Source organism: Sus scrofa, chromosome 9 (genome assembly GCF_000003025.6).
Source record: "Sus scrofa isolate TJ Tabasco breed Duroc chromosome 9, Sscrofa11.1, whole genome shotgun sequence".
NCBI lineage: Eukaryota > Metazoa > Chordata > Mammalia > Artiodactyla > Suidae > Sus > Sus scrofa.
In genome coordinates, this window is record NC_010451.4 from 42,183,219 (window position 1) to 42,197,624 (window position 14,406).

At 37.4% G+C, this 14,406-nt stretch overlaps 1 protein-coding gene and 1 pseudogene across 1 annotated transcript in view; one reads left to right on the plus strand and one right to left on the minus strand.

Moving 5' to 3' along the window:
* LOC100524035 overlaps nt 1-14,406 on the minus strand; it is a 130,632-nt pseudogene that overhangs the window by 78,708 nt on the left and 37,518 nt on the right.
* Nucleotides 1-14,406, plus strand: part of NXPE2 (neurexophilin and PC-esterase domain family member 2) — a 37,515-nt gene that overhangs the window by 9,204 nt on the left and 13,905 nt on the right. The window contains exons 3-4 of the mRNA XM_021063950.1: nt 322-535; nt 1,512-1,697. Of these exons, the coding sequence (XP_020919609.1) occupies nt 510-535; nt 1,512-1,697 (212 nt within the window). The 5' untranslated portion in view covers nt 322-509. The remainder of the gene's footprint in view (nt 1-321; nt 536-1,511; nt 1,698-14,406) is intronic.

Below are 14,406 nucleotides of genomic sequence, written 5' to 3' on the forward strand. Positions count from 1 at the left end.
AATAACGTAGCATCTATGTGCCCTACGTCCAAGCCAGCAGCCCTGCTAATCCTGTTCCCAGCATTGCTTATCAGTTCCACTTCTGTAACCTTGCTTGCTCAGTTTCTTAGGGAGGAACACTATCTGCTTGGGGAAGGGGGGCGGGCGGGGGAGTCCGGGATGCTTACATGGGAAAATCAAGACTTTGTAATGTATAAAAGTTGCTGAGAAAAGAGACCTGCTGCTCACACTCTGGAGGTGACTCCTCTGAGCCCACACCAGTGCTGAATAAACCTTGCTTTTCCACATCTCTGAGTGCCCTTTGTCCCTTTCCACTGCCAGTTTTTGCAGTTTCCACAACAACCACAGGGGAGGGCTATGATTCACCTGGCACATTCTGGCCACAAATGACAGTTCATCTTTTGAACAATGAAGCTTATAGGGAAACTCCAACCCAGAAATAAATGCAAAGACTGCTTTAACCAAAGCAACTCCAGACGGCTGTAATTCCTGGGATCGTATATGAAAACATGATGGAGCAGATATTCATCCATAGGTGGGTACCATCCAGCTCTTATTTGCAGGCGTACTGGCAGAGGCGGGAAGGAGAACCACAGACCAGTCAGTGCTTTTCAAATGGTGCACTGCAACTTTTTAGGGGCTAAAAAAATTGTCTTATTTGGACATGAAAAATACTTTAAAAAGTGGACTAGAGTAGCATAGAGTAAAACAGAATAACTACAAAATAGTTGTTTTGTAGAGTATATTCACTGCATGTAGTAAGAGTAATTATTGTTTTATGAAACTTGTTTGTGTGTGTGTGTGTGTGCCCTGAAATGAGATTGGATATGATTTTCACTGTGGATCCTGGGCAAAAGAAGTTTGAGAAACACTGCCGTAATTTAGTTCTTTGCCACATGCATTTGGGATTCTGGGATTCTAAAATGAAAATTCTGGCCACTCAACAATGATCTTCTCTAAAGAATACACCCTTGCCCTTTATGGCAAGGTTTCTCAACTGCTTTAGAAGGACCCTAGGTGGAAATAAGCTGCCTAAAAAAACAAATGGGAGATTTAGAAGGCAGGCCCTGGAGGCAGGTAAGACCAGGGTAATGGTATATGCATGTGTGTCTGTCTCCTAGAGAGATTTAGATACCAGGATTCATTAGAGGGCAACAGAAAAAAAGTGTTTCTTAGGGTAAACAGTTGCTAAAAGCTTGCTCTACATGCTGAGTCCTTGATAAGAGAAAAGGCTCAGAGCCCTGAGGTGACCCCAAAGGAGAGAGTTCATCTGAGAGTCAGGAACCAGGAATTCTTTCCTGCTTCACCGAGTTCAGCTCTCTGCTTCTGGGAGAACAGCTGTTTCTGATTTCTAATAGAACATACAATGGAACTTTCTAGAAACCCAGGAGAGAGCCGCTGTATAGAACACAACCTTATCCTGGAAGTATTGAAGAAGAACATAGGTATGCAGAGCAATGTCATGTTTATTTGATTTAATGTAGGATTATTTCTCCTGTCCCCTCTCACAGGGCTGTCACTTTGTTTCCCAATGCTGCAGTTCGTAAATTACTGCTGATGTTGATGTTTCTCTTAGTTTTCTGGGTCATTTACTTCTCTTCAAAAGACCACACAAAGGTAGGAACTGTTTCCTTTTTCAGAATTTCAGAAAAGGTCACAGTGACTTTGAATGTTCACCATGATCAATGCAAGACTTGAAAGTTAAAAGCATGTCATCTCAGCAACAGATGTGGATGAGAGGGTTCTTTATTTAGCAGTAATTCCTTTGGCACTATATATTCTTATTTTTAGTGTCAGGTGGATTTATAGCCCTTTCTGTCTTACTTGGCACTGCTACCCATCCTGTCTAAACATTCTCTCTGACCTTGACCTCTGAGACTTCAATTAAGTTTTAGCCCTTTGCCTTCCTCATTGGGGTTTTCCTATTTTTTGTACAGTTCAGTATGCACCTTTTTTTTTTTTTTTTTGATTTTCCCTTTCTGTGGTCTTTTTTACAAAAGCTGATTTTGCTTTATTTTCTCCTCTTCTCAGACCAAAACCGATCTTTCAAAAATTCTGCTTTCACCATCTTCTTGGCTTGATCAAAAACTTTCACAGATGACAGCACTGAGATCAACTTCTTATTTAGGCACTCAGGTTTCTTCTAAATTTGAACACAGCTGCTGCTGCTTTTTTTTTTTTCCCCCCCAGAGCTGTACCCATGGCATATGGAAGTTCCCAGGCTAGAGGTGTAAATTGGAGCAGTAGCTGTAGGCCTACACCACAGCCACAGCAATGCAGGATCTGAGCCGCATCTCTGAACTACACCACAGCTCATGGCAATGCCAGATCCTTAACCCACTGAGAGGCCAGGGGTTGAACCCGAGTCCTCATGGATACTAGTCAGATTCTTTTCCACTGCTCCACAGTGGGAACTCTGAACCCAGTTTCTTTTCAAAGTATCTTTCTTCCCTTTGTCTAATACAAACTCCTAGCTCCAAACAAGAAGGACCATGAGTCTAGGACAATGATGTGAACTGGTAAACAGCAGAGCTCTCAGACCATAGCTCAAAAGCTTTCTCTGAATGAGTCCTATCTCTGAATATGTATTCCCTAGATTTCTTCCTTTGATCCTCTTCTCATTCATACTTGTACCCTTTAATTCATATGCTCCAGTCCCATCTACTACCAATATTAGTGTTTCTTAAAGTGAGGTCTAGACACTCTCTGCACTGGAACACCCATGTTTGTGCCTGTTTGCATAAAATGCAGATCCCTGAGCCCTACTATGGAGCTTCTAAAAAAGAAATCTCTGGGCTTAAGCTTAAACTGATGAAATTTTGAAAACTCTAATTAGAAAAGATACATACCCCCCATTGGTTCACAGCCGCACTATTAGCAATATTCACAATAGCCAAGACATGGAAGCAGCCTAAATGTCCATCAGCAGATGAATGGATAAGGAAAATGTGGTACATATATACAATGGAATATTACACAGCCATTAAAAAATGAAATAATGCCATCTGCAGCAAATGGATGGACCTAGAAATTATCATACTAAGTGAAGTCCAGAAAGAGAAAGACAAATATATGATATCCCTTATTTGAGGAATCTAAAAAAAATGATACAAATGAAGTTATTTACAAAATGGAAACCGACTCGCAGACATAGAAAACAAACTTAAGGTTACCAAAAGAGAAGGGGGAGGGATAAATTAGGAGTTTTGAATGAACAGATACACATTACTATATATAAAATAATCAACAAGGTCCTACTGTGTAGCACAGGGAACTCTATTCAATATCTTATAATAACCTACAATGGAAAAGTATCTGAAAAAGATACATATATATTCTTATAAATGCTTATATAACTGAATCACTTTGCTATATACCCAAAACATTTAAATTATACTTTAATTAAAAAATAAATAAAAATGAAGTTTTAACAAGCTCCCTAGCTGATTCTTACGCCCACTGAGTTTGAGATCACTGCCTACTCACTCCCAAAACTAAGACTTCTTTTGTGTTTCACTCTTGAATAGGTGCAGTTCATCAGTTATCTCTACCTCAGTTCCACTAGTGTAACCACACAAAAGAAAGCACACTTAGTTTATCCTCTTCCTCATCACCTTCCTTGGCCAAACAAAACCATACAGAAATAGATTCCCTGTTCTTTCTCCCCTCTCTCCTAGGTTGCCACAGCCCAAATGTAAGCAACTGGCCACTAATCTCTGCCTCCTAAATTCTGCCTCTTAAATCTCTCTCAAATCTATGCTTTCATCTCCATCCTCAAGGTTTTGCTTCAATCCAGTCCTTTGTCATTTTTCATCTATGGTGTTGAAACAGTCTTTTAATTAATTTCCCTGCCCCCAGTCTCAGCCTGCTATAATCATTCATTCAATAGATGTTAGGTATAAATTGTGTCAGGTGCTGAGCTGGGTATTAGGGATACAGAAATATAGGGCATCATTTTGTGTTCGAAACTCTGAGATTATATTTCTAAAATAAAAATGTGGTTATTTTCCTCTAACCACTTCAGTGGGAGCATGGCAGGACCAGACTCCCTGGCACAATGAGTCTTGGTCAGGCTCATTTATTAAAGGACACAGATAGCCTGGTCCAAGGCAATCTTGCACTGCCTGTTTCCCCTACCTGTTTTTTTCTCTGGGTTTTCACATCAACACTCTTCCTTCAGCTCTTTGCTCAAATGTTATCTTCTTTATATTTAACACTGGAGACAGCCCCATACCTACCCATCAGCATTTTCCTTACTCCGTTTGACTTTTTTTTTTTTTTTTACAGTAATACTTTTCACTTTCTAAAATACTATGTAGTTTACCTCTATATTATGTTCATTGATTACTATCTCTTTTTTAAAAAAAATTTATGGCCACAACCATGGCATATGGAAACATATAGAAATTCCTGGGCCAGAGATTGAATCTGAGCCACAGCTGTGACCTATGCCACAGCTGCAACAATGCCAGATCCTTAACCCACTATGCCAGGCCGAGATTACTATATATCTTGACCTGCTATAAGGTGATCTTCATAAAAGAAAGGTTTTTATCTGTATTTATTTGTTGTTATATCCCAAGTGACCAGAATAGTGTCTGGCACATAGTAGGTGCTTAATAAATAACTCTTAAATAACAAAGACTGTTCAGTCACCTAGGTGAGAGGTAATGCTGACCTGAAATTAGGTGCTAATAACGAGGATGGAGAAAATTCAATGAATTTGAGAGTGTTGAGAAGATAGTGATTGACTGCTGGGTGAGGGGTGTGAAGAGGTGGAACTAAGAATTATTCCAGGTATGCACAGCTACATAGGCGGGGGTTGCTATTCATTAAAGTATGGAACAGAGTAGGAGAAATAAGTTTTAGAAGGAAAAAAGGTAAGTTTAGACATGAACAGTCTATACTTGAGGTGCTTTTATGACGTCTAAATGGAGATGTTGGTTCAGTAGACTTGAATATACAGATATGAAGCTGAGAAAGACTTGGTTTAAAAAAGGTGAATTTAGAAAGCATCAGAATCTAAATGTCAGCTAAAGTCACTAGCACCTGTGACAACTCCTTGGGTGAGCTATTGCATGAATAGAAAAAGTTGCTAATGATATTGCCCCAAAGAATAATAAAAGCACTGGTTTGAGAAGTGAGTGGTAGGAGAGAAAGTAAATGAGGAGTAAATAAACTTCCTGGAAGTTTTAACTGGAGAAGCTTAACAGGTAGGGTTAGACATGAAGAAGCAGAAGTTAGGACAGCAGTTGTCTTGTTTTTGTTTTTTTAAATGGCTGCACCTGTGGCATATGGAAGCTCCCAGGCTAGGGGTTGAATCAGAGCTGCAGCTGCCAGCCTATACCACAGCCACTCAATGCCAGATCCAAGCTGCTGCCTGCGACCTATACTGCAGTTCATGGCAATGCTGGATTGCTTAACTTACTGAGTGGGGCCAGGGATCGAACCTGCATCCTCATGGATACTAGTCAGGTTCATTTCCCCTGAGCCAACGGGAACTCCTGGAGAGCAGAGAGCAGAACTTTTTTTTTTAGATATGGTAGATACTTGAATACAATTTAAATTCTTACGTAAAGAAGTTAACAGAAACAAATAAGAAGTAGGAAAAAATGGTGTGGTTATAGTTAGTAGGGCAGGATGACAGAAAGTTGAATTGCCAACTGACTACTTTTTTAGGTTTCTAAAGCTGGGAAAATTAAGGAACAAAGAAATTTAAGTATTGGAGGAGTTGCCTCTTAGACACTGAGGTCTAATTGAAGGATATTAGGATTTTTAATGATGAAGACTATAAGTCAAATTCTCAAAATCTTCAATCAGGTGAGGGTACCAGTGGCTAGAAAATGATGGAAGAGCATTATGTAGTAATTTGTGATATTGTTATAAAAAAAAAAAAGATCTTAGGGTCTTCTGAAAAATATCATATATAGTGAGGTCTATCTGTATGAAATATATATTATGTATTCGAATTTATTCCTATTTAGTATTTATATAATATTTAATATGTTTTATCCATAAAGTATATTTGATACAGATTTCCCTAACATTTATATTTGAAATATGTATGGTTTAAACAGATTGTTAAAAGAATCAGGGATTTCCCTTGTGGTGCAGCGGGTTAAGAATCCACATTGTTACTGCTGTGGGTCAGGTCGCTGCTGTGGTGGGTACATTCGCTGGCCCTGGGAACTTCCACAAGTGTTGGTATGGTCAAAAGAAGAACAATCACGCAACTGCGCTAAGAGAAATTGAACATTGAATTCTGACCCTACTATCTTAAAGAGACTTTCCTTTTTATGTGACTAATTTTAAGGGCTGGGCACAAAATTCTTCGTTTTTCCTTGCTCATATTTGTGGCTTACATGTTGAATGATCCCATAATATTCATGAAATCATGGAGAAAATGAAGAAGAGATAAATGGTTGTCAGAGGTTAAGGAATTAAGGAGCGGTGGGTGGGGGGGTGAAGAAGTGACTGTGGTTAAAAAGGGCTACGAGAAGGAGGCTGGTGGTGATGGAAATGTTTTCTGTCTTGACCATATCAGTGTCAACACACTGGTTGTGGTATTTTACTAAAGTTTTGCACGATGTTATCATTGGGGAAACTAGGCAAAGTACATAAGATCTCTCAAGTAATAAATTTATGTTGTTCTAAGATGTGATAATTTAAATTTGTGATAATTTGTTATGGAAGCCCTTGTAATCTAATATGGCCAGCAAAAAATATAGAACTAAAGAATACAATCAACTGGATCTACTAGACATTTATAAAACTTTACACCCAACAACAGTAGAATATATGAATTTTTTCCAGTGCGCATGAAACATTCGCCAAGATAGAACGTATCTAGAATCACAAAACCAAACTTATCAAATTTTAAAATAATTGAAATTACACAATTTTTTTTTTTTGGTCTTTTTAGGGCTGCACCTGTGGCACATGGAGAATCCCAGGCTAGGGGTCGAATTGTACCTGTAGCCCCTGGGCTACATCACAGCTCACAGCAATGCCAGATCCTAAACCCACTGAATAAGGTCAGGGATCAAACCTGCATCCTCATGGATGATAGTCAGATTCATTTCTGCTGAGCCACTACAGGAACTCCCCACAAAGTGTTTTTTGACCATAATGAAATTAAACTGGAAATCAGTAACAGAATAATAACTGGTTCTCTCAGCATTTGGAAATTAAATGACACACTATTATAATCCATGAATCAAAGAATAAAATTCAAGGAATGTTAGAGAACATTTTGAACTGAACAAGAGTGACAGTATAACATTAATATTTGTTGTAAACAGCTAAAGCAGTACTTAGGGTGAAGTTAATAGCATCAAGTGGTTGATTGTTCTAGAAAAGAAAGGTATAAATTAGTAGCCTAATTTTCCACCTCAAAGAACTAGAAAAAGCACACAGAAAGGAAAATTACAGTAGAAATCCTTAAAATTGGAAACAGAAATATGAAAAAAATCAACAAAACAAAACCTGCTTCTTTAAAATGGTTATTAAAATTGATAAAACTTTAGCCAAACTTATAAAGAAAAAATGAGAAGGCATAAATAACCAATATCAGAATTAAGAAAAGAGACATTACTAAATAAATCACAGATATTAAACACATAAGGGAAAACTACCAACAACTCCATGAATACAAATTTGACAACTTAGATGAAATGGATGTATTTCTTAAAGGCCACCAACCACCAAAAGTTATTTGAGAATAAATAGATGTTCTGAATAGCCCTAAATCAATTAAATAGAATTCATAGTTAATACTCTTCTGAAAAAGAAATATCTAGGTCCAGATATTTACATGGGAGAATGCTATCAAATATTTAAGGAATAAATAACACCAATTTTACACAACCTCTTCCAAAGGATAAAAGAGAAGGGAAAACTCCCAAAATTATTTCATTAGGCCAGCATTATCCTGATGCCAAAACCAAAGACAGTGCAAGAAATAAAATAGACCAATATCCCTTATGAACATAGTGCAAAAATCCTCAACAAAATGTTAGCAAATCAAATACAACAATATATAAAAAGAATATCCATGACCAAATGGGTTTTATCCCAGTAATACCATGTTTATTCATGATTTTTCAAAAAAAAAAAAAAATCAGTCGATATAATCAACATGTGAACAGGCTAGAGAAGAAATACCTAATCCTATCAATTTATATAGAAAAAATACTTGATAAAATTCACAAGTCATTTATGACAAAACCTCTAGCAAACTGGGAATGAGAGAGAACTTATTGAATCCACTAAAGGATATCCACAACAAATATACGGCTAATATTCTTAATGGTGAAAGACTGACTACCCCATCACCGAGATCATGAAGAAGGCAAGGATGTCCATTTGCACTATTTCTATTTAACATCATACTGGAAGGGCTATGTTGCAGTAAGACAGGGAAAAGGAAATAAAGCACATGTAGGCTGAAAATGAAATAAAACTGTTCCTATTGGCAGAGGATGTGACTGTGTACACAGAAAATTCCAGGGAACCTATGAAAACTCTCCTAGGACTAACGTGCAAGGTTTTTTTTTGTTTGTTTTTTGTCTTTTTGCCATTTCTTGGGCCCCTCCCACGGCATATGGAGGTTCCCAGGCTAGGGGTCTAATCAGAGCCGTAGCCACCAGCCTACGCCAGAGCCACAGCAACGCGGCATCCGAGCAGCGTCTGCAACCTACACCACAGCTCACGGCAACGCTGGATCCTTAACCCACTGAGCCAGGCTAGGGACCGAACCCGCAACCTAATGGTTCCTAGTCGCATTCGTTAACCACTGCACCACGACGGGAACTCCTAACATGCAAGTTTATCAAGGGCATAGGATACTGGTCAACACAAAATTCAACTGTATTTCCATATATTGTATTTTTACCAATGACAAATTACCAATTAGATATAAAGGTAAAAAACCCCATACAATATCATTTATGAGAAATTTAAAAATAACTTCCTGAGAGGAAATTCTATCAAAACAGGGCAGAATCTGTAGTCTGAAACCACAAAAGACTGATAAAAAATTATAGATGTATAAATGGAAAGACATTGTATTCATGGATTGGAAAACTCAATATTCAATATATTAACTGTCTCCAAGCTGTTAACACAATTTGAAGCAAAATCTTCACAGGAATTTTTGTTGATCTAGATGAGATAATTCTAAAATTGATATGGAAAAGCAAGTGAACTAGCACAGACAAAACAAATTTTTAAAAGAACAGTAATAATGTTGGAGGTCACACTAAAAAATTTGAAGACTTACTATAAAGCTACAGTAGTTGACACAGCACAGAATTAATGAAGGGATGGATACAAAGATGAGTAAAACAGAATAAAAAGTCCATGGAAGGTAGACATACAAATATGGCTATTTGATTTTTGATGAGTGTAGGGAGGCAAGCCAATGAAAAAAATGATAATTTTACAATATGGTTAGAACAAACAGCCATCTGTATGATAAAATGAGTATCAACCTAAACATCACGTTATACTCAAAGTCACTCAAGTGGATCATAAATCTGAATAGGAAGCATAAAGCCACAAAAGTTTTAGAGAAAACAGAGCATCTTAATGACCTGTGGTTAGTTAAATTTCTTAAATACTAAAAATATGATCCGTAAAATTAAAAAATGATAAATTGGACTTCATCAAAATTAGAATGTTTTCTCTTGTGAAAGATAGTATGTAGAGAATGAAATGACAAGCTACAGACTGGGAGAAAATATTTGTAAATGACACATTCAACAAAGCACTTGTATCCATAATATACAGTTAACCTTGAATAACATGGATTTGAACAGCAAGCACAGGCCCACATATGTATGGACTTTATTCAATAGTAAACATAAGAGTACTACATGATCTGCAGTTGGTTGAATCCATGAATGAGGAACCAAGTATATGTAGAAATCACATATACCAAGGGCTCACTGTAAGTTATACTTGGATTTCCAACTGTGCGGAGGGTTGGGGCACCTGCATTGTGCAAGGGTCAACTGTATAACTCTCAAAATTCAACAGTAAGAAAGCAAACAATTTAATTGGGCAAGGAGTTCTCTTGTGGCACAATGGCTTAAGGATCCAGTGTTGTCACTGCAGTGGCTAGAGTCACTGCTCTGTGGTGCTGGTTGGATCCCTGGCCCAGGAACTTCCATATGCTGTGGGTGCAGCCAAAAAAAAAAAGAATTGGGTGAAAAAAAAAACCTTGAATAGATCTTTCACCAAAAAGGATATTTGGATGGCAAGTAAGAAAATTAAAAGCATGTATATAATCAACATTATTTCCCATTAAGGAAATCCAAATTAAAACTCTGATGATCTAGCCTAATGTACCTATTAGAATGGCCACAAATACACCTGAAAAAGACAAAAAACAACCCTGCAATATTAACTGCTAGTAAGAATGAGGAACTACTGGAACTCGTTGCTGGTGAGAATATCAAAATATGTACCCATCTTGGAAAATATTTTAGCAGTTTCTTATAAATATACACTTACTTATCATATACACTTGTAATCCCCACTCTTAGGTATTTGCTGTAGCGCAGGTAAATACTATATACCTGTTGATATTTTGGGTCAATAATTTTGTTGTTGGAGTCTGTCCTGTGCCAGTGTTGTAGGATAATGCACCTTGACCTCAGCCCTTCAGCTTTTCCCCTAAATCCCAGCACACACACTCTGCTTTAGTTTTGACAGTCAAAAATATTCCAACCTTAGGAGTCCCTGTCGTGGCGCAGTGGTTAACGAATCTGACTAGGAACCATGAGGTTGCGGGTTTGATCCCTGCCCTTGCGCAGTGGGTTAACGATCCGGCGTTGCCATGAGCTGTGGTGGAGGTTGCAGACGCGGCTCAGATCCCGTGTTGCTGTGGCTCTAGCTTAGGCTGGCAGCTACAGCTCCTATTAGACCCCTAGCCTGGGAACCTCCATATGCCACGGGAGCGGCCCAAGAAATGGCAAAAAGACAAAAAAAAAAAAAAATATTCCTTAGGCATTGCAAAACATTCCCTTTAGGGCAAAATCATAGAGCAATGAGAACTTATTTTCACACAAAACCTGTATATGAATGTTCATAGCAGCTCTATTCATAACTGCCCCAAACTGGATACCACCCAAATGTTCTCCAGTAAACAAATGAATAAAGGAAAATGCAAACAATGGAATACTGCTCAGAAATACAAATCAACAAACTCCTGACACGTAAACAAATCTCAAGGGCATTATGCTGACAGAAAGAAGCCAGTCTCAAAAGGTCACAATATGATTCCATTCATATGAAAGTTTATATGAAAAAGATGAAACTATAGCTGCAGAGACTAGATCAGTGTTTGTCAGGGTTGGGGGAGGAAGGAGGACGTTATTACAAAGAGCCACTTTGTGGGGATGATGAAACTGGTCTGCTTTCTGATTGTGATGGTGCTTACACATGTTAAAACTCACAGAATCATACGTTAGTAATGTTGATTTTGGAGTTCCCATCGTGGCACAGTGGAAATTAATCCAACTAGGAACCATGAGGTTGTGGGTTAACGATCCGGTGTTGCCATCACAGCCATAAGCTGTGATGTAGGTCACAGACGTGGCTCAGATCTGGCATTGCTGTGGCTGGCAGCTGTAGCTCCGATTAGACCCCTAGCCTGGGAGCCTCCATATGCCATGGGTGTGGCCCTCAAAGGCAAAAAAAAAAAAAAAAAAAAAAAGTTGATTTCATTGTATTTTAGTTAAATGAAACAAAACAAAAACCTCTGGTCTGCTCACACCAGTTCCTTTCTTCTCTGAATTTGGCAAATATAGTTAGAGTCAGGATATACTTGAAAATAAGGAGATTGGATACATGATAAAGGTACAGAATCTATACTTGCCTCTCAACATCATGCCTTTCCACAACTCTTGCTTCTAACACTTCCTTTATTACCCCTGTGTCTGATGCAAAATACTGAGATACGTTTGAAATAAAGAGAGAAATTTTATCCCGATTTCCAAAGAGATGATAGTTAGGAGTAGGTAAGAATCTCATAATGGAGTAAAACTATTTTAAAGATCCAGTGACTTGTTGTTTATAAAAGGCACATCTGAAAGTAAATTGGTTTATTCTATTATCTTTCAATGTGAATGTCCATGTATAAAGAACCCTACTTTAACAGGGAGGAATTGGAGCTTCATCAAACCCATAACCAGACAGGTAGTAAATGGTGATACTAGGAATCAAAGCGTACTGCTCTTTTTATTATAGCATACAGTCACTGTACCAGAGTTGAAGGAAAGGTTTTTATTTTCTAGAAACATCCGATGTCTTATTAAGCTATTTATCCCGAGTTCTCGGCAGTGTCCCTGTCAGAATGACACAGCTTGCATTCCAGAGTTTCAGGCATGGTCATTGCCTAGTGGAGAAGATCCCTACCTCCTTAACATCAGTGTTTGTCCTCTCAGTCACTGAGGACCCAGTGTTAGGAAATGAGTTCTGAAAACAGGAATCCCAACAAATCCAGGGATAAGCCTATCTCAGCCCTGAGTCATCGAATGAAAACTCCAGCCAGGAAATCCCATGTCAAGAAGAATAAGTCACAATTCTTCAGAATATTCCAGAATGTCTTCATCATCTGTTAGCCTAGACTCTTCTTTAATTTGGTTGTTACTGTGATCTTTATAACGTAAGAACTTTAAGGTATTTGTTTTTATAAGGAAATTAGGAAGCAGAATTGCTTAGTTATAGGTAATGAAGACCATTGTCAGAAAGAAGGATATAAAGATGGCTGATTCTCATTAGTTTGTTTGTTCCTCAGAGTTTTTCCAAGCCCTTTCAAAATTAGGTCAGCCTCCCCCCCGACCTTTTTTTTTTTTTTGGCATTAATTACCTTCTTGATTCAAAGAATTGTTCTTGACGGAAAGTTAATGGTTCTGGACTTATGGCCACGGTTTACAGATACATTTTTTACAGTTTTTTTTTTTTTTTAAATTACTGTAAGACTTTTGCTGAAAAGATAAAAATCTCGATGCAAAAATGGCTTTGCCTAAAATTCCTTTCCCCTCTTCTCTATGAGGGCAATCTCTTACCTTTTTAAAATCAAATGTCATTGGCTCTGTGAAGCCATTCTTTTTTTTTAAAAAAAGGAAAAAACAACTTATTGAGATACCATTTACATAACATACAATTCACTTATTTAAAGTATATAAGGCAGTGGTTTTTCATATATTATTATTAATTGTAAAAAATTGTGAATATATATAGTATAAAACTTTAACATTTTAACCATTTTAAGTGTATAACGATGACATTAACAACATTTATAATGTTGTGCAACTTTCACCATTATCTATTTCCAAAGCGTTTCATCATTCCAAGTGGAAACTCTGTGCCATTAAACAATAATCCCCATTTTCCCCTCATGAAGTCATTTTTACTATTTTTGACTGTCTGAGGCCAAGTTTGTAACAATCTCTTTTAGATTCCCATGCAGTTCTACTTATATGTCTCTCAAATTATTCACTTTTTGTAATAAGTTTACACATTCGTTCCTTTCACTAGATTGGTTTTTCTAGGCATATAATCATTATCAGATGCAAGTAACAATTATGTACTTTCATAATTAATCAGTAATAATTTATTAAAATTATTATTAAGATCAGTAAAGAGGGCAAAGAGTATTTTTACTATAAGAACCAGCAAATAGATCTTTCTATGTAATAGATTAAATCTAGATAGACAAAAGAATAAAAAAATCCAGTCATAGAAAATATGAAAAAAAAAATTACTTCAAAGTTTATATGGAAAGGCAAAACCTCCAGAGTCAATATCAAAGAACAGAGTTAGAGAATTGATGCTTCCTGACTTTAAGATTCACTATAAAGCTACAGTAATCAAGACAGTATGATATCAGAGAAAGAATGATGAACAAGTAATGGAGCAGACCAGAGACTGCAGAAACAGACCCACAAAAATAAAGTCAACTGACGTTTGACCACGGAGCAAAGGTAGTCTTTTAAATAAATGGTACTGGAACAACTGGTCATCCATTCATGCAAAATATAATAAAACAATAAAACAAAACAAATAAGAAACGGATCATAGATCTAAATGTAAAATGCAAAACTATAAATCTACTAGGTGATAACATAGGAGGAAACCTAACTGACCTTAGGTATGTGGTGACCTTAGGTATCGCACCAAAGGCACAAACTATGAAGGAAATAATTGGTAAGCTGGACTTTTCTAAGATTAAAAACATGTGCTCTGGAGTTCCCATCATGGCTCAGTGGTTAATGAATCCTACTAGGAACCATGAGGTTGTGGGTTCAATCCCTGGCCTTGCTCAGTGGGTTAAGGATCCGGCGTTGCTGTGAGCTCTGGTGTAGGCCAGTAGCTACACCTTTGATTAGATTCCTAGAA